General features: G+C 44.5%; 1 protein-coding gene across 1 annotated transcript in view; it reads left to right on the top strand.

Moving 5' to 3' along the window:
- Nucleotides 1–220: 220 nt before the first annotated feature.
- The window catches only part of kcnd2 (potassium voltage-gated channel, Shal-related subfamily, member 2), a gene marked incomplete at its 5' end in the record, with an annotated part of 50,620 nt that continues 29,987 nt past the window's right edge, over nucleotides 221–20,853 (top strand). The window contains 1 exon segment of the mRNA XM_080491683.1: nucleotides 221–1,332. Within this exon segment, the coding sequence (XP_080347809.1) occupies nucleotides 221–1,332 (1,112 nt within the window).

The raw sequence follows: 20,853 nt of genomic DNA, 5'->3' as shown, positions 1-20,853 counted from the left end.
GGAGAGTTTGACAAACTGAGCACGTTTGGATTTGTTCCCTTGCGCTTTTACGCGTCCTTGTGGTGCGTAAAATCTAACATTCTCTGGATAAACTGTTCTATCAAGCTGTTGCTGCGCGCTCTGCGCTCTCCCTGGATGTCCTCTCGGATTCCTTAAACCTCCTCCTGCACCTCCCCTGTAAGCCGAACCTCTGCATAGGTACCCCGCCAGCAGCGGCAGCATGGCAGCGGGAGTAGCGGCATGGCTGCCTTTCGCCCGCGCGGCGGCCATCGGCTGGATGCCAGTGGCCAGCACGCCCATGCCGGTGCCCCCGAAAGAGAAGAAGCGCACGCAGGACGGGCTGATCGTGCTCAACGTGAGCGGCACCAGGTTCCAGACGTGGCGGGACACGCTGGAGCGGTACCCGGACACCCTGCTGGGCAGCACCGAGCGCGACTTCTTCTTCCACGAGGAAACCAACGAGTTTTTTTTCGACCGCGACCCGGACATCTTCAGGCACATCCTCAACTTTTACCGCACGGGAAAGCTGCACTTCCCGCGGCAGGAGTGCATCTCCGCGTACGACGAGGAGCTGGCCTTCTTCGGCATCATCCCGGAGATCATCGGGGACTGCTGCTATGAGGAGTACAAGGACCGGCGGCGGGAGAACCAGGAGCGCATCCAGGACGACGAGGAGGCCGACCCGGCCAGTGAGCAGGTCCCCCCGGACATGAGCTTCCGCGAGACCATGTGGCGCGCCTTCGAGAACCCGCACACCTCCACCATGGCGCTGGTCTTCTACTACGTGACCGGCTTCTTCATCGCGGTGTCGGTGCTCGCCAACGTGGCGGAGACAGTGCCGTGCGCCTCCGCTCACAGCCGGGCGAAGGAGATGTCGTGCGGGGAGCGTTACGCGCTGGCCTTCTTCTGCCTGGACACGGCGTGCGTCATGATCTTCACGGTGGAGTACCTGCTGCGCCTAATGGCCGCGCCGAGCCGTTACAAGTTCGTCAAGAGCGTAATGAGTGTCATCGACGTGGTGGCCATCATGCCCTACTACATCGGCCTGGTCATGACCGACAACGAGGACGTGAGCGGCGCCTTCGTCACGCTGCGCGTCTTCAGGGTCTTCCGCATCTTCAAGTTCTCGCGGCACTCTGCTGGACTTCGCATCCTGGGCTACACGCTGAAGAGCTGTGCCTCGGAGCTCGGCTTCCTCCTCTTCTCGCTCACCATGGCCATTATCATCTTCGCCACAGTCATGTTCTACGCAGAGAAGGGATCCAGCGCCAGCAAGTTCACCTCCATCCCTGCAGCCTTCTGGTACACCATCGTCACCATGACAACGCTGGGGTAGGTGATGCCGAGCGAGTGCGTAAAACGGGCGGGGCTTCGCTCCCAAAAATGGGCGGAGTCGAGTGTCAGTTGGTTTTTCCTTTAGCGCTCTGGCTTGGTTGGCTTCACTGTTGTATGATGTGTTTGGGAGGAAATTGGAAAATTTCCCTCATCTGAAGGCCGTTAAAGTTGTAGCTTCGCACTCGAAGGGCCAGTTTTACACGTAGCAAAACCAGTTAACTTTTTTATATGTTCGGGCCGTTTATATGTGAATGAAGCTACAAGTCACTGAAAATGATTGTATCTGAAAACTCCAAAGTGGAGATTTGGAAAAACTTGCAAAAGTTGCAAACCCTTGCATGTAGAAACCCAGCGGGTGACGGAGTTTAACGTCACAGTTTCCAACAGAAGCATCGTCGGCATCGTATGTGTGTGACCTGTGATTACAGTCTGGCCACTGTAATGACGATGCTTGTGTGACAATACTGCTTGTTTTTACATTTGTGTAAACGCTTTTTGCTTGTTTGCGTTTACACTCACAAATGCTCGAGACTTTTCAACGATCTGGTGTGAACAATGTTACTTTTCAAAATGCAGAGGGGGAAATATCCAGTTTTTGTCTGTGTAAACGTGGCCCAAAAGCTGGAATTGATTTATGAACTGAGGAAAGTCTGCAACACAAACGCTTTTGTGCGCCGAGTGCTTTTTTCACCATCACACTGTTGTGGCCTAAACAAAAGGGTTTCCTTGGGGTCATTAGCAGAGCATTGGTAGTTTCATAACTACAAAACCAGCAGTAAATGTAAAGAAGATTATTTAATTTGAGCTTATTAAGGGGTGACTTCCATTTCCACACTTCAAAAAAATGCCAGTTTCCATTTTTCACAATCAAGAAAATGCCCCTTGCTTTTTAATTCCAAAGGCTCCTTCTCTTGTATGTTGGTGGGAGTGGGTGTGTCCGCCATTGTTGTTCTTCACTGTGACAATTTAGCCAATCAGGGCTCACAAATGGGGTCTGCAATATTTATTCAAGGCAATCTGTTGGTTCCAAAGAAAAAAAAGTTGTCAATCAGCGTGTCGGCGAACGTATGGGCTGTTATTTGGTTGTTATTGCAATGCTCCGCTCCCATCTGGTAACGTTCCAAGTTGACGCTTTGAATACTGGAGCAGAAGAGGCAGAAGAGTCAATGCAGCTGAGGTCGTGTGCACACGTGTCGTGTTTTGTCTACTTGCAATGAATCCTTGTTCGATTCCCGAGTGAGTCCATGTGTGGGAACGTGATTGCTGTGGCAGTTTTCAGCGTGTCGCTGTCCGTGGTGCTGAACACTGCTGCTGCGGCTGGTTGGAGGGTTTTGTCTCTGTGTGCGTGAGAATGAAAGTTGTGGTAATTTGTGCTTCATCAGTCTGTATTATTCTTTGTTAGTGCCTGAAAACAGTAAATGTGCAGTCAGTTCAGACCAGCAACTCTGCAGGAGGAAAACAGACAGAAAATCTCTGAAACTTATGTGACAGAATTGTAATTCAATATGGATCTGTTGTTTCTTCCTTTCTGTGTGTGTGTGTGTGTTTGTGTGTGTGGGTGTCTCCAGTTACAGCCGTGTGACCCTGCAGACCAGCACAAACACACATGTATTATTAAATCACGTGACCCGCAGCTGAACCTGAGACGTGGACTAACTCTCGGCTGCACGGAGGTCACGTTTATCCGCCGCGCCCGGTGCTGCTGCAGGCCAGTCAGGCTGAACCCTGCCAGACAAGACTGAGGGATTGTTATCGGCTCAGATAGAAGGCAGGTTGTAACCCGGTCTGCGTGTTCTGATGCCGATGGGGGGGCTATTTTCAGCTCCGTATCGCTTCACGTTAATGAACACATGATAAGGTGCAGCGAGTTGTTCTCGTTACAGAGGAACATGGCTCGGTTCACCGAGTCAGCACTAATCAATGTGTTCAGGTTCTCCAAGCAGGTGAACCGTGAGGGTGGAGGACCTGCAGCAGATACCATCACTCATTCAGACACACTATTAAAAAGAAAAAACTATTAAACTCAACCTGTTCGCTTCAATCTTATCAAATTATCCTTGTAACGCGTCCATGAAACATTTTTGTTCCTTCATCACTACGAACATAAAAATGTTAGAAGGTATTGACTGTCATGTATATCACTGAAGATGTTGAACGTTGATTCTTTTGTAGGTTATTCCAGATTGTAGGATTAAAACTTGGATATTTGGTTTTGGGATTTTGACGGAAATGGAAAACTTCCTTTGCTTTTTGGGCAACGTTTTGAAAACTGCTCCCAAAGCGGAACTTTTTGAAAATGCTTTCACTCCATCCCTGTGGGGAAAGTGTAACTTTACTGCCGTTGTTAATATTCAAAGCTTATTGATCTCTGCTGCAGCCGCACATTTCAGCGCTTCTGCAAGCTCCCATTTAAATATCGTTTTCCAAATGTTGCCGCGTAAATGTAAGTATGATGCGTTTTCACTTGAAATGTAAACCGGGCTTGAGAACGGTTTTGGAGGTGAAGCTGGAGGAGTGGATTTTCCAGCGGGTTTGAGTGAGGCAGAACATGAAGCTGGAAAGCTTTGGTGGTGTCTTGTTCTGCTCCTCACGCCTGCAGAACAACCGTGGACTCTTAAAGGAGACATATCATGCTTTTAAATCCTTCCTTTTTACATATAAATCATACAGTTGTGGTCTATATAAAGCGAAACTGCAATGCTTGGGTCTGAATTCCTCATTATTAGAGCTCCACAGGCCCCTTTTCAACCCCTTTTCTGATGTGCTTCTGAGAGCAACTCGTTTTGGGGCGGTCTCTTCAAATGCAAATGAGACACTTCATACCCCGCCTCCTCTCCAGGTTGCAGAGGTGACACTCGGTTCAACGTCACCCTGTTCGGCCATCTTTGTAGTTTGATAGAACAGATACAATTATCTAGCGGCGCAGAAACTTTATATTCACACATTATTTACAAAATGTCAACAACGGAAGATTGGTCCATCCAGCCATACATGTTGGAGCCAGAGTCGGACCCGGCGGAGCGAGATGAAAATGACGATGATGCACCTGAAGAACAACGTCTTCATATGGATGTAACGCAATGGTGTGTTACTATATTTACACTAACTTCTCCATCCATGCCCACTACTACAATACTGCCTGTATTACAACGACTATTTAACACAGAAGTTACATTATAATCTAAAACGAGCACACAGCGCTAACATATGAAGACGGTGCAACTGCTAATGCTAACAAAACAATGACAGGGACGTCTTATCATCACACTTTTTAGCGTTATATACAGCTTACCGAAGTGCTCTGTTCGTCGTCTCCATAGATAGAAGGAACTGACCGCTCAATCAGACCAAGTCTGTCGGCAAATCCTTCTTTATACTGGCGGAGGTTGTTGAAGCAGTCGTCCTTAAAGTGATTCGCGCACACAAAAATGACCTTACCCACAGATGTGGGTACATTTCTGTGAAAAATAAAACTCAACCAGGCACTTCGAAAAGGTTCTGATGCTGGGAGACGGTGTAACGAAGCTTGTGGGTTACTACATCCAACAACCGAACATTTCGACTTATCCTCTCGTAACTTCGGTTGGACTACAAAATCGCAGCGAGAAACAAAAATGGCGGATTGCTCGAAATGTCGATGTCCTAATTTGGCAGTTCCGCTGAGAATACTGTGACGTCATTGTTCAAAAAACGTAATAGAGAATAGAAAAATCGAAACCGATCGCAAAATATGACCAAAACAGAATATAAAGATATCAACGGAGCACCTGAAGAGACTACTTTGAACTTTTCTGTACTTCTAAACACTCTAAATATACAACAAAATGCATTTAAGGGCTAAAAAAGTGGCTTTAGCATGATATGCCCCCTTTAAATCCAGGTTTTGTCTTTTTACCAAAAGTTTCAGCTCAGCGTGACGTTAAAGTCTCAGGATTTCTTTTTTTTTCTCCATCACTCATTCACTTCTAAACAACCAGGATTTATAGAAAGAAAATCGTGTGTGTGTGTGTGTGTGTGTGTGTGTGTGTGTGTGTGTGTGTGTGTGTGTGTGTGTGTGTGTGTGTGTGTGTGTGTGTGTGTGTGTGTGTGTGTGTGTGTGTGTGTGTGTGTGTGTGTGTGTGCTGAAGCAGGAAGCTGCTCCTCGCGCAGCAGAAAGTCGATCACAGATCGGAAACAGAGCTGCTCGCATTGATTTCCACGTCCGAGTCGCCGGTTCCATTCCTAACATTTTATTCTGCTCATAGAGTTCAGCGTGCCCTGCTCGCCACTCCCCCCCCCCCCATGACCAACTCCTCCTCTTCTTCATCTTCTTCCCTCTGCGGGATAAACGCTGCTAATGCTGCTAATTAAATGAATGCATTAGCCGCTCTGAACACACAGTGATTATTTTTAATGGGCTCAGTAATGAAGACACCTTCCAGGAGCAGCGGAGCACGAACGATGGCACCCAGTTCGACTCCTCCTCAAACGCTGCAGCTCCAGTTTTCATGTGTTCGACAGCTGCGAGGCTGCGGCTGGTTTTTTGTGTGCATGTTTTTGACAGGAGGAGGAGGAGGAGGAGTAGGAGGAGCTGATGAAGAGGTTCATTAGGCAGACTGCTGGTATTTCCAGATTTGGGGTGATGAGATTTTTTTTTTTTTTCCCCCGGCAGCTGCAAGCGGGTTTCCTGAGGATGGAAGACCCCCACTGGGCTGAATCACATCAACCCGCCTTCTTTTATCCAATATAAACTCCCCTTTAAATGTCCCATAATACAGTTTTTCACAAAGGTGTCAGAGGTCCAACATTGTTGTCACCAAAGTGTATTTCCTCAAATCCAGTCTAAAAGTCCCTCTAGTGGGCACCACTGAGAACAAGCCAATTCTGTGCCTGCACCTTTAAATGCTAATGAGCTGTCCACGCCTACTTTGTGCCTGCTTTCTGGGAGGGTTTGTGAGGAGAAAAAATGGCGCCTATTGTAATTTTAGAGGGGAGCACTCATCTACCTGTGGGAGAGTCAAAGTGAGTATCCACTACCAGGGGGAGTGGTTATTGCCCCACGTGATGTCGTGAAGGGAAAATCTTTGAATCGCCCGTATGGCCAACATTCGCTAAAAGGTGGAGCCAGCAAGTGTTAATGATGACGGAGCTTCTTCACTTCTCATACACAGGCTATGGGGACACATAGTACCGTTAGAAAACCATTAGAAAGCGAACTTTGCATAACAAGGGACCTTTAACGGTTTTCAATACAGGACAACTTGACAAAGTCAAATGTGAACAGTGATCCAATATCTGTGTCTGGTCCAATATGGACGAAGTTAATAGCTCCGATATCTGACTGACGGCACCAATCCAAGTGACTGATTCAAATCTATCCTCCAGTTTGCACTGGACCCTGAACGCACCGCTGTCAGAAATGATTTGATAATGCGGCTGTTTATTTTTTTTTCTACAGTTTTCAGATGTGTGGTTTGAGGATTAGAGTCGGGGATGATGGATTTAAAGCGTTTTTGGAGGATGTTCCTATTAACATTTTGTTTGTGCAAAATTACATTTTTTGTCTCTGCGCTGTTTTCTTTTTCTCTCGGGATACCACGGTGTATCACTGTTGTAATCGCTCGAATCAATTTTGCAACTTAAATGACTTAGATAGCCCAGAAAACATGAGTGTGACCAGCTTCAACGGTTCTCCATGGAGAGAACGTCAGAGTGGAAATGTCTGGGAAGTTGGCACGTGAATGCTATTGGCTCGTCTGCATTTGGGGGCGGGGCTTAGCCAAGAGCTCCATTAGGATACTCGTGTCAGTTCGCTTTAATACTGAGCTCGTTCTTTCAGAGCTGAGCTCTCTTTCAGACGGTTTATCGTTTTCATCTGTTGTTATTTCTTCTTCTTCTTCTCTCTGTTTGTCTTTTCTGTCCGGTGGGTTTTTCTCAGAGCGAAGTTGATTTGGAGTCTTTGATTAGGCTGTGAACGAAGTGATGCTGCACAGATTCATCCCCCATCACTCAGCCTCTGAGGAGGTTTAACTCCCTCCTCCTCCTCCTCCTCGTCTTCCTCCTCCCGGCTTTGTGGCGAGTCAGCCAAATCCGAGTGGAAAACAATTTAGCCGAGTCGCGGCTTCGCCTTTTAGACAGCAGAAATGAAATAATAGGCCGAGTGTCGGGGCTCATTGATCCGGAGCTGGCTGTGAATATCAATGACAGAGTGATAAATACACTGCTGCACAGCTGCAGCTACCACACACACACACACACACACACACACACACACACACACACACACACACACACACACACACACACACACACACACACACACACACACACACACACACACACACAGACAGACAGAGCTTCTTTATTTAAAGACGGCCCACAGGAGAGACGGATCCAGCCGGAGCGTCTCGCCTGGCAGACTTTCTGTGTGCCGTTCAGACGCTTTGATGGAGATCCGACAACAAGCAGCAGCCGAGCGTCACAATCAGTGAATCTGGGCGACGAGAACAAAATCCTCCAACACAAACTGGGAATCAATCAACTGGGCAGATGTGGAAAAAGCTTCAGATAATAAAACACAAACCGGCTTCGCTGATTAATCTGCGACACATGTGGACATGATCTGTCATCTAATTCCTCATGCAGAAGTCAATTCATCTGCTGTATGTAAAGTGAAAATATATTAATGACGCAAAATATTTGTAGTTAATCTTTTTCTTCTGGTTTTTTTTTTGTTTCTTGACATGGTCACACGTCGACAAGCCAGCGGCAGATAAACGGACACATGTGGCTTCAGCGTAAAGTCGCTGTTTAAAATGTGAATGAGAAACACTAAGATATACATTTTCTCAAAATATCTGCAAGAAAAAAAAACTTTTTTTTACAAATGAAAGCTTAATTAATCTAATTGAATAGAAATAAAATCGGAAAACAATACAACTGATAACTACTTGCTGTGGTGTCTTTAAAAAAAAAAAAAAAAAAAGCTATGAAACTTTTCTTATAAAAGACGAATCCTGTCTCTTTTGAACATTTATGACTTCTATCTGCACATTACAGCTGCCATAATTCAGCATATTTCCAGCGGTTCACCAAATGCTTTAAAATGTACGGTATTCTAAAATTTCAGAGTTTCAACCAGGTAACATGAACGATTGAGAAACCGACTTCAGGAAGTCTGTAGTTTTCTAGTCGCTTGTATTTTTTCCAGGTTTGCTCGAACTTGAGACCAAAAAACATCAACTCTAAAACCAGGTGATATTCTTCTCTTTGAATGCTGCAGCCTCTCCTGCTGCTGTGAGACGAGTAAAGACAAAAAAGATCATCAAATATGAACAAACCACACAAAAAAAACCGGAAACTAAAAATCACAAAGTGGACTCAGGAACAAGTGAAGGCGCTCGGAGCACTAAGAGGTGGTGAATCAGCACGACTGACTCTGCATTAAAGTGTCTATCAGGGCGGCGGCGGGAGGACACGTCTCCTCGTCCTGACGTTTCCATCTGTCACAGCGGCCATTTGTCCCGCGCTCTCCGCTCGCGGTGAACACACCGTCCCTCCTCGTCTGAAAGCTTTTCTCTGTCAGAGTGTCTCCTCAGCGTTTTCTGCTGGAACCTTTTCAAGATCATCAGTCAGCGTCTCGGCAGCCGCGCTCGCTCGCCGCAGTAAATCACCACCGATCTCCTCTGAGGGCGCGTGGACGAGTCGGCGTGGACGAGTCGGTGTGGACGGGTCGGTGTGGACGGGTCGGTGTGGACGAGTCGGTGGACAAATTTTTGTGTGCAGCACAAAATACAACAAAACAAAAAGTAGCAAAATCTACAGAAAAAAGTTCAAATGGAATGAGCGGGGTGTGTGTGTGTGTGTGTGTGTGTGTGTGTGTGTGTGTGTGTGTGTGTGTGTGTGTGTGTGTGTGTGTGTGTGTGTGTGTGTGTGTGTGTGTGTGTGTGTACGTACTCCTCTCAGGTTCTTCCGAGTTCCACACAGCTTGTGTTTCTCTCAGCTTCACACTGAGCGGCTCCAACATGCGCCGAAAGAAACAAAAACAAACAATCTCTCCAGAAAGCTCAGATTCCTGAAAACTTTTTTTTTCCAACTTGTGTCTCGTTTTGAGACTCTGAAGTCTTTCTGAGACAAATGATTTCTTTGTAATTCAGCACACGCAGCCATTTACATGAATAACACACTCGTCTGTTCTCTGAGCATCTCTGGAAAACTTCCAAACACTTAAGACTGCGACGCCACGACCCGAGAATGAAAGCTGTTAGAAACAAACACACCTCACAGGAGCCTCGGCATGACACTCACACACCTCTTTATAGTCCACACCTCTAGAAAAGCTGTGAGCTGACAGTCAATTAGAGGTCACGGTTAAACAAACGGACCCAGGAGTCAAAAATCTGGAAGAACGTTACGAACACTGAGGTCCCTCAGCTTGATTCCTTCGGACTGAAGCTCAAACCAGAACGAACGGAAGCGTCGTTCCTCCGGTAACCCCGTCTGTCCTGCTTCCCTGTCTGTCCTGCTTCCCCGTCTGTCCTGCTTCTGGCGTCTGTCCTGCTTCTGGCGTCTGTAGAAAAACTGCTGCAGGAAGTGACGCAACAAAAGCGCTACTTACATGACATTTTGAAGCGATTTCAACATAAAAACATCCAACAGCGCCACCTCGGGGCCGAGCATGCTAACTACATTGTGTTCAGTGTTTCTGCCGTTTCCGTCTAGACAGACATTGTTTTCAAAATGTTGCCGTGTCAACGCGAAAACTTTTCTGAAACGGCTTTGAAACATTGTCGAGTAAAAGAAGCCCAAAGTAAACAAGCGAGCGAGACACAAATAAAATCCTCTTTATACGTCTTGAAAAGCTGCGAACGGGTGATGCTTCGTTTCCCGTGTTTCGACAGTGTGGTCCACCGAGAAGTGAAAGACGGACTAACGCGTAAATATTTAACGTGTTTATAACAATGTATTTTGGAACGGTCCAAGCAGAAGGAGCCGTTGTGTTTCCGAGGCTGCAGGTGAGCTGGTTGCCGTGGAGACGGCAGAGACCCGGTCGGACGATTGGCCGTCAGCTCGTTATGTCCGATCGAGACGATATTAAACGCGTTTTCTGTTTCATCCTCCACATCAAAGAGGCGCCTCTCCACTCGGCTCTTCACTGCGAGGGAACACACACACACACACACACACACACACACACACACACACACACACACACACACACACACACACACACACACACACACACCAGAGTTCATCTTTTCCTCGTTTCATGGCGAGCACGCGGCCCGGAGCCTCTCTCGCCTCTTTGTCCGGCCTCTCACGCCTCACACCAGCTCTCCCACCGTATGTCAGACACTTATTAAAAATAAAGCACCAAGGCTGGAGGGTTTTACTGATCAGCTGCGCTTCATTTCAGCCCCAATGACAACCATTGTTTGATGAATACTCTCAATACAAGATGGAAAAACTAATTATATGTGTTAGGACGTCACTCTGGAGGAAATTAAACTGAATGATGTGCTCTTGTTTTAGAAAATCCAACCACCAAAAATGCAATTTCAGGCCATAAACTCAGCTGAAATATGGTTAAAACCTAAGTTAAAAGCGACATCAAAACCCCAACATGCCAAAAAGGGAAGTTTTGTTTTTCATTGTATTTCTATATCAGGTGTGCACCGACAGTTTGTTTACATAGTTTGTCGATTAGCGTTAGCATCTTCAAATAACAATACTGAGCAGAGTCATTCTGAAACTGTTTAAGGACGTCTAAAACTATAATCAAGTCGGTTGTAATTTTCAGAAACTGTCACATCAGCACTGTGTCCACAGGTTTATTTGTCCAAGAATGAAGATATAAAACAGTGTCGTCTGCATACAGACGAACATTGAGCTGCACATTACTGCTGTTGTAATTCCTGTCGCCACGAGAACTCATTTTTACCTTAGTTCGATAGAAGAAACCAGTAATCAAAAGAGTGTCATCTGCATAAAAACACCTGCTTCTTTCTGTTGTAATCACTAGATGTCGTCACGAATCAGACCTTCTGGGTCCAGTAGGGACTGACTAACCCACATACAAACTTTTAAACATTTTAAACTACAATAATTCAACTAAATGCACAAAAATCAGACAGACTTAATAAGAGACACCATTAAAAGGGGCATAAAACTACTTTTCACACAAATGGAGAAATGATTTCATGCATGGTGAATGGCTGATTTCAGTAGAAAGGATAAATCACATAATGCATGAATATAAAAAAAATTTAATCTCAATTGGGCATCAGTGGGACACAAGATGGGAATGAATTTTAAAAATGACGCTCCACAAAAAGTTGTACAGTGTAAAGGTCAACATTCTGGCAAATCTGTGAAATGTCCCAGACAGACTGATAAATCAAGACATCATAAACGCACCAGTGACATTAAGTAATTGATTTGGAATTTAAATGGTTGAATAACTGAATGTTTGGTAGTTTTACGAAAAAACTGTTAATCTGTAAAGTTTTATAGCATTTTCTGGGGGGGACGTGGACATTAAAGTTGAAGTGGTGCCTGAAGGGGTCAAATTTAGTTTAATTACTTGATTTTAGGAGGGGTTTTTTTTTTTCAGATGAGTCATTTTTAGAGACTACCATTAAAGCGGAGCTCCATGTTTCGTTAGTAGCACAAAGTTTGTGTCTGATCGGAACAAAACACTGAACAGAAGAAGCTGAGCTCCGCCTCTCGGTGACTTATTAATGCTCAGCGGAGCTCAAACAGCAGCAGGGAGCTAAATCCCCCCCCCCCCACCCACCCACAAACATCTCCAGCCATGAATTATTAAAAATCTGATTTCACGTCCGATAACGGGAACAAACGCTTCGCTTGCAGCCACAAACTAACATCCGCTAAGGAAAACGCCAGTCGGTGATTCACAGACGTGAAGCCGTGAAACACACCGCACTCAGTCACTCTTTATGGAATCACAATATGTTTGTGCCACAGTCCTGAGAGCGCAGCGGCAAAGTTTGATCACAGAAATAAAAAAAATAAAAAAAACCTAGAGTGAAGAAAAACTTAATCTGAGCAAACAAAAAACTAAAAAATATATTTTTATGTTTGCAACGAGCCACATACATGCGCAGTCACTGGGTTTTGTTATTGGCACACCAATGTGGCGCAAAACCGGCCAATCACAGACTCGCGTAGGGTCGCTCTGATTGGCTGATTCCAATCTGGTCGATATTAAAAATAAACAGAATTCCGAGCATTTTCAGCTCGGTTACAGAGAAAGAAGCGCAGCTGGCGGTGGAGGCTGACTTTGGTTTAACCAGCTCTGAGAATAGAAGGAGTGAGTTCGTCCCGCAGGGAGGAGACAGTCACAATCACAATAATCAACCTGTCAGCAGCCGCATGTGGAAAACACCACATCCTGATGCTGATTTAACCCCCTAACAGAATCCTCTCACAGCTCAGGGTCAAACTGTGAAACTTCACAGTGTCAGAGCAGGAAATGACGACGCCGTTTACGCTGAGATACTTTCAGAATGAATCATTCTGAGCTTTATTCGTAGAGCAGCTTTCGTACAGTAAATGCAGCTCGATGTGACTAGTATGACCGAATTGTTTCAGGAAGTGTATCCAAGTCAGTACAAAAAAAAAAGTGCGATTAAACGATCACAATTCTTAAACAGATTAATCACAGGTTTGCTCTTGACTAATTTTGATTAATCACAATCAGGGTTTCAAAATTCTGGTAATTTTCAAAGTTGGAAACTTCCTATGGGAATAAACAGGAATTTATGGGAATAAATCATGAATTTACTAGATTAAAGTTGGAAACTGAAAATGTCCAAAGTTGGAAACTGAAAATGTCCAAAGTTGGAAACTTTCTATGAGAATAAATGGGAATTTATGGAAACTGATGGAAATTTATGGGATTAAAGCAGAAGTCTGCTAAATTTGCCTCTGAATCTAGAACTGAAATCTAGTCGGGGAAAACCTATTTGAACATGATCCTGACTAAAACAACCAGATTCCATTGCAGGTAGATGATTTCTAGAATCCTCCACAACACCTTTGAGCACATTGAAGCCACACATTTGATGATATTCTCTGGAAACACTTTTCACAAATTTGATGTATTTGTAATGTTTAACTTGCCAATATCAGCTATACATGTTAGAAGTGTTCAATTTAATAGTTTCTGCTTCCTGCGGGGTTTTTTTTTATTTTATTTTTGGCGACACAAATGGAGTCACAGTGAGAAGACATACGAGTGGAGACAAGACAGGAGGACAGAGTTAAACGTTTTGGAGTTTCTAAATAGGTTTGTTAACCGGGGCTGTAACGGTCTCATTTATAACTTTAACTGATACATAAACCTGATTAAAATGTTGATAGAATAGAGTGTTCATGTATTCTGTTCACTCCCGCTGTGTCGACCCCCCCCCCCCCCCCCCCCCCCCCCCTTGGTTCTCTTTCATCTCAGCTTCTATTTTTAGTTTTTAATTTTTCCTTTTTCTTGTCTTCGTCACGTTGGAATTGAAATCTCAATAAAAACAACGTGATTTACGCGTTTTCATTTCCAGCGAGAGCAACAGATGACGAGAGCGAACGTGTTTACCTCCGCCAGCGCGCGTGTGTGTGTGCGTCTGTGTGTGTGTGTGTGTGTGTGTGTGTGTGTGTGCGTCTGTGTGTGTGTGTGTGTGTTATCTGTACAGTGTGAATGCAGCTAAAAATACAGACGCAGCAGCTGCTGAAGCTTTTCTCTTTTCTTTACAAACACGCACACAAAAGACTCAGAGGCTTTCATACACACTGTAAATACAGTAGGCTGTGTGTGTGTGTGTGTGTGTGTGTGTGTGTGTGTGTGTGTGTGTGTGTGTGTGTGTGTGTGTGTGTGTCTTTGGTTTGAGGCCACTTTAGCGGGTCTCTTGTACTTCTGTGATCTTTTTATAGCCTGTTTTTTATTTCGCAGCAACAAAAAACAAGTTTCTTCACTTTTGTGGAGCTAAAATAAAAAAAAATAAAAAAGTGATATTTTTAAGACGTGGCTTCACGACGCAGTTTGTTATTTCTAAAGGTCTCGACACCCCGGAGGCGTTTAATGTTGAGCGGGAAAACTGTGGCTTTTGTTATTTTTCACAAGATGATGTTAATTTTTCATGTTGTTTTTTTTCCCCACTGTGATTAAATGTTTAAAGAAGAGGCTGATATCACAGAGACGACCAGCGGGGGGATTATAAAAGTGGAAACACATGAAAGTTAGTCGTCACTTCAAACATGAGGCCGCGATGTTGATAAGTATATGTGGGTATACTTAAACATAGAATTGTATATTTTTTTTGCGACTATATTTTCACAAGCTATAATTTCATTATTTTCATCAATATATATTTTGTATATATTTTGGGATACGTATGTGTGTGTGTGTATATAGGAATATTGTTTATGTATGCGATTGCACAAAATGTTTGAATGTCATATGCCTGAAATGAATGAATTTAAAAATAAAAAATGAAAAAATATCCGGGTGCTTATAGATAGTGGTGAGAATGACCTTGCTGGACAGTGCAGGAGAAAAAAACACCTCGTGTTTAATAAGTAATTTTTCTAACACTGAAAACTGTCCGTTCACACGACAACGCAACTTTTTGAAAATCCACCGTCTCCCTGGAAACGGGGGTGGAACGCAACTTCGGGGTAGTTTCAGAGTTTGACCGTCACCCACGTGAACGGACGGCGTTTTCAAAAACGCTGCCGTGTAAAACACACAGCTTTCTGAAACGCAACCGCAAAAGCGATGCGTTTCCACTTGAACTGTTGCTGAATGTGCTGGATTGTTCACTGAACCAGGTGGTTGATCAGTCGTCCGTGCCGAGTCAGCAGATCATCCCGCGGCAGGTCGTTGGGTTGTTATATTTTAACAGTAACATCGTGGCGCAATAATATAGCAGATGATACAAGGAAGCAGTCAGCTGATGCTGTAATGTAGAATTAAACTATGGCCAGGTTGATAAAATGACCTGATATATGAGCCGGCTGCCGGTGAGTCTATATATCTACGTTCAGCTATACGTGGGGAGAAACTGCCCCTCCGCACTGCGAGCTGAAGGTGAGCTGGGAGAGTCGTCGGTTAAACTCCGCCGCTGATTCTCCTCCCCGATGAACCTGAAACCTTCAACCTGCTCATCCATCACTATTAACAGGTCATTATATCGCCTGTGTGTGTGTGTGTGTGTGTGTGTGTGTGTGTGTGTGTGTGTGTGTGTGTGTGTGTGTGTGTGTGTGTGTGTGTGTGTGTGTGTGTGTGTGTGTGTGTGTGTGTGTGTGTGTGTTATATAATCCATTTGTCCCGGAGGGTAATTACAGCAGCAGGTGTGGAACCGAGAGGAGAGACTCACCTTGTTTCTACGTAACAGCAGGATACAGTGACACACACACACACACACACACACACACACACACACACACACACACACACACACACACAGCTGTGCAACAACACTGCCGACAGTTAACATGGTTTCTGCTGGCAGCTCATTTCTGTTTCCTCTGATAAAGACAGAACGGTACTCAAGCTGAACCGTGTTTGTTTCTTTTTTCCCCTCAACCTCGGCAGCAGAAACGACTCCGTGTCCTCATCAGTGTCCCAGTTTGTCAAACACACCCACGTTCACCTGGAAATGATGGTGAGGAGGATGCGGCGATCGGTTGGGTCATCCTGACAGAGGTGGTTTCTGGTCTCGTTTGTTAAGCATCATGGTTCTTTAGAAGGTTCTCGGGGTCATCGATGGGTGTTGCCGTGCCCTCAATCCGTCTCAAAGGAAACTCTGGATCTGCAAGCTGCAACTCAGGAGACACACGTGGCTCTTCTGCCCCTGTCGTGACTCCCTGACGTTTCCAGAAAATTATTTGTAAACAACGGTTTTGCTTGATTTTTAATATTATTTGCGTACCACACTGATGTTCCGAATTGAAGTTAAAAACTGCTAAATCAAGTAAAAATCTAAAAAAAGCCATAACTGCTGTAATTGCAAAAAAAGATAAGGGAAAATCTCAAAAAATGTCTCCAAAACCTACAAAAGTATAAAATATATCTAAACTGTACTGATGTCGCTTTATGAATGCAACCTAAAGTTTTCGTTCTATAGAACTCACATGCTTTGTGGCTCAAGACAAAATTTGTTTTGTGGCAAATTGCGAAAACGGTGCCGGGTGAGCTTCGGGATGACGAATCCAAAAATGATGTAACTGATGGTGTGTCGTTTTGGCAGCAACTGTGTGCTGTTGGTCCTGTCGGTGTTTCTGAAAAAAGCGAGGTGATGGACGAGTCCGATTCTTTGTTTCATTGTTTCTCAGATTTTATATCGACCCCGTGCGTCCACTGCTCTGCCCGCCCTGCCGCCGGTTTCTACGGCAACAAGCGGGTCGTGCGAGGAGAAGGACCGCCCGTTTGATTCCCACAGCAACTTGCGGGTCGTCTGCAAGTCTTTTAGTTAGTCACCATTTCACTTCCTCCTGCTGACAAAAATCACTTTATTTGTCTTAAGAGGATGACGGGTTTGATCATAAACTACGTGAAACTGAAACATTTAAAGAAAAAGATGAGAAACACTGAAATAAAGGTCAAATGCTGTGTAGAAGTTGTGTAGCTGTGTGTATTAGTTGTGTGACCTCGGGTGTCTGCTGGTTGTTTTCTTCTCGCAGATGATGTCACTTTATAATCGTCTCACTTGGCGTGTAAATACCAGGCGTCGTGTGTGTGTGTGTGTGTGTGTGTGTGTGTGTGTGTGTGTGTGTGTGTGTGTGTGTGTGTGTGTGTGTGTGTGTGTGTGTGTGTGTGTGTGTGTTCAGGGCAGCAGAGCATGAACCGTAAATGTATCACCACGACGACCAGATGGCGCTTCATGTAGACGATCGTCAAGGTGACCGAAGCGTTGCCGGGGGTGACTGCATCCATCACACCCACACGTGTGTTGTTGTGCGGCGGTGAGAAACTCATTAGCGCGTTGTGACCTCTGACTTTTGACCCGTGCTTAAGCAGGACGGTCCGAGGACGTCGCCGTGAGGACGTGATGGTCATAAAACTTCAGAGGTGACTCTCTCCCCATCAGCCATAACATTATGACACGCCAAGACAAAATCTGTAAAGAAGGGGAAACTACACCAAAATCTTCAGATTGAATTACTTGTATCATGAAAAAAATGTTAAGTTTAAAAGAAAGATTGCTGTGAAAAAAAGCTGATTATAAATTGAAAAGATACTCTGCAGAATACGACCTTTCAAGTAAAAACGCATCGTCTTTGCATTTGGTTCGAGAAAAGCTTTGCTTTTACACGAATGTTTGAAACAGCAGAAACACTGAATGATGTAATTGGCATGTTGGGCCACTAGGTTGTGCGGTGTCGGTGCTTGCTAACAGTTGATAGCCCAGATCAGCCGTCGTTTCTCTTTTAGTAAAACACGCAAAACTGACTGCGCAATGAAACAAAGGCAAACAAAAAGTTAAAGTTTATTTATCATAAAATAATTGTTAGTTTCATGAATTCTTTAGTTGTTGTGAAGGAATTTCCCTTCTTTGTTAGTCACCCTGGTGCCAGTGAGCTGGATTCAACCTCAACCTTTTCCGTTTTGTTGCACATGCAGCAAAGTTCTACCAAAGATCTGATTTATGAAGACTGGTGGTGATTTGCGTGATGATTAAAACACTTAGGCCCCCGTTTACACAACATTTCAGGTGAGAAGGCATCATTTCTGTTTATCGTTTCTGAAAAGTTTCACGTTTACATGGAAACGTTTTGAAAACGATGTCTGTTCACACGGAAACAGCAGAAACGTTGAGAACACTGTAGTTAGCGTGCCAGGCCGCGGGTTTTTGTAAACGTTGTTTTTGTAATGAAACCACACACACACATGCGCGCATAAACAATAACGATGGCGAGTACACGATGAAGTATCGACGATGAAGTTGGATGTTACTCGCCAGGAGAATCTGGACGGGGAGTCATGACACCCTGGAGGCAAACGTTGTGGTTGTTGTCCATCTACTGAGGATGTGCAGAAGAACCATAACTATGGTCGTGGTGTGCGTGCGCAATGGCCGCATTTTCGAAAAGTTTCAGTGGCTTCGGGCATCATTGGCATGTAAACAGACACTAAACCCAACAAAGTTTTCTCCGTTTTCACTTGAGAACGTCTCGTAAGCGAGGCCTTAAATCTGTATTTTCTGGGTGAGTGAGAACAAAAGAACAGCTTGTCCTCCATTTCATCCTCCTCACGTCTCTAGAAAAGCAGTGAAACACTTCACGGCGCGGACGAAGCCAACAAATTTGTGAATATTCCGTCTCGCGGCGCGAACGCGGCTCCTCGAATCAGTTTGTGGCTCCGTCAGGTCGGATCAGATTTACGATGCTTCAGCGTTTGTGTGCCTGAGTGGGGCTCACGGAGGATAAATCTCCGCTCCTGTAATAACTCTCATTCACTCTGTTATTTCCCCCTGCTCCTGCATTAGAAACATTCATTTAGCCGCACACTCGCACGGCGGGAGCACCTCTGATGTAAAGAGATTACCTGAGCTGCTCAGAAGCCGTAACTAACCAGGAGCATTTCCACGGAAAATGAACTGATTTACAAGGAAATCTGTCATTTAACAAAGAAGGAAAAAAATAAAAAATTTCAACTGTGTTGCTGCTGGGAAGAGATGAGCATATATTTATATCCACACTTGTATGTCGTCCTGGAAGTTTGTTATGTACGAGACTGTCAGTATGAATTAAAATCCAAAACACAAAGTGATAATATGACAAAAACTCCCACGTACCCCTCACAGTTCCTTTCTTCAACTTAGATTGTGACGACATAAATACAGTAAGAGACGTCAAAATGCTGATTCAGTCAAATGAATTCTGAAGTGTCAGGTTTAAACTCCGAGTCTGTACTGCGAAGTACGACAAAGATTGAATTAACTCGACGTTTCATGAATATTCCCTTTCAATTTTATATGATTTTCTTTCTTCTTCTTCTTTTTTTTTTTTTTTTACAAAATCTGCAAACAGCGAGGAATTTGTTTCCAAAAGTCATCTCAGAGTGTTTACCCTTAAACACATGATTTCCAAGATGAAGAAAAAGATGAAGACTCGATGGTAATGCAGTGTTTCGTCTTTTGCGGGCAGAACGACAAGGATTGGCTTCAGTAGTTCACTTCTTTGTAGTTTATCATTCTATGTTGACGACTGCGGAATGTCCGGCTCTGCCCGGCTCGAGTCATTTCCTGGAGAGTTTTGTAGTTTCTCGATTGCCTCGTGGAAAAGCATCTGAATGAGCCTGAGAAGAGCAGGCGCCGTGTGACGTGTCAGCGATGTTTCGTCCTGCGCGATGCCTGAGAGGTGGCTGTCTGCAGGGTTTCTTCCATCCATCCGATGAAGACGATGGAGGCGGGAAATAAAAGGTTGAAGAAGTCTTTTTTTTTAATTTAATCCTCTTTCTTTGCTTTTATCTCGGAGCTCCAGCTGAACTGTGAAACCTCTGATCTTTCCTCCTTCTCCTCCTCCTCCTCTCTCAATCCTTTAAGTCCTCCTCGGCTCCCACTCTGCTGACTCCTGCAGGAAAACCTGCCGTCTTATTGAACATTAAATCTGCTTTCAGGGACACTTTGTTCTCACGATCATGAAGGTCCACAGTCTCAACCTGAGGCTCCTCAGAGTCTCGGGACAGACGTCTGAGTCTGGACCCTCCTCCTCCTCCCACAAACCTCCACTTTTCCATTCATAACCACGCAGGCCTCACTGGTCTCTACTCGGAGACGCACAAAAACATAGTAAATCTTCACCAAGACGCATGAATGGACAACTATGACACACCAAAACACACCTGAGACAGACTCAAAGACACCCGAGACACACGAAAAGACACTCAACATATAATCACACCTGTGACACCATCATCTGTGGATTGTGTAGTTGTGTCAAGGAGTACAGTGTTTCCTCGAGGATTTCTGGTTGGTCAAAATTCTTTTTAATTAAAATCAAGTAAATATCAAAAGATATATATACATTGAGCCAAAAAAATCGGTTTAGCCCCTGCTGGTTTTGAAAAAATAGACCTTGTGGTTTCTGGACTGCATACTACATTGTGACACGTGATGAATTGTTGGACCAGTGGATATTGAAGGAATCAAACACCAAATATGTTATGGAAGAAATTATTATTTAAAAGCACAAAACTGAACCAATATAAAGATGTATAGAATATACACAAGAGGTATACAAAATGGATACTAAATAAAAAAAACTAGTTCAGGGGTGTAAATATTGCAATAATAACCCTTAAAGCTGCACTTGAAAACTGCATTGTTGTGGCGCTGCAGCGTACTTGATGAAACGGTCTATAATTTTGCAAGATCAAACAATCGCTACTAAAAATGACTACAAGCTCAACATTAAGTCAATTTTAATGAAACACTTGTGCAAAATACAGAGAAATGTCACGAAAAGCTCCATCCAAATGGCGGCTGGAGGCTCGCCGCCTAAAACACCGTGCCCTGAAATGGAGCC

The sequence above is a fragment of the Lipophrys pholis genome (genome assembly GCF_963383615.2).
Source record: "Lipophrys pholis genome assembly, chromosome: 22".
Lineage (NCBI taxonomy): Eukaryota > Metazoa > Chordata > Actinopteri > Blenniiformes > Blenniidae > Lipophrys > Lipophrys pholis.
Note: the sequence above shows the minus strand (reverse complement) of the source record. Positions and strands in the feature narration are given on the sequence as shown.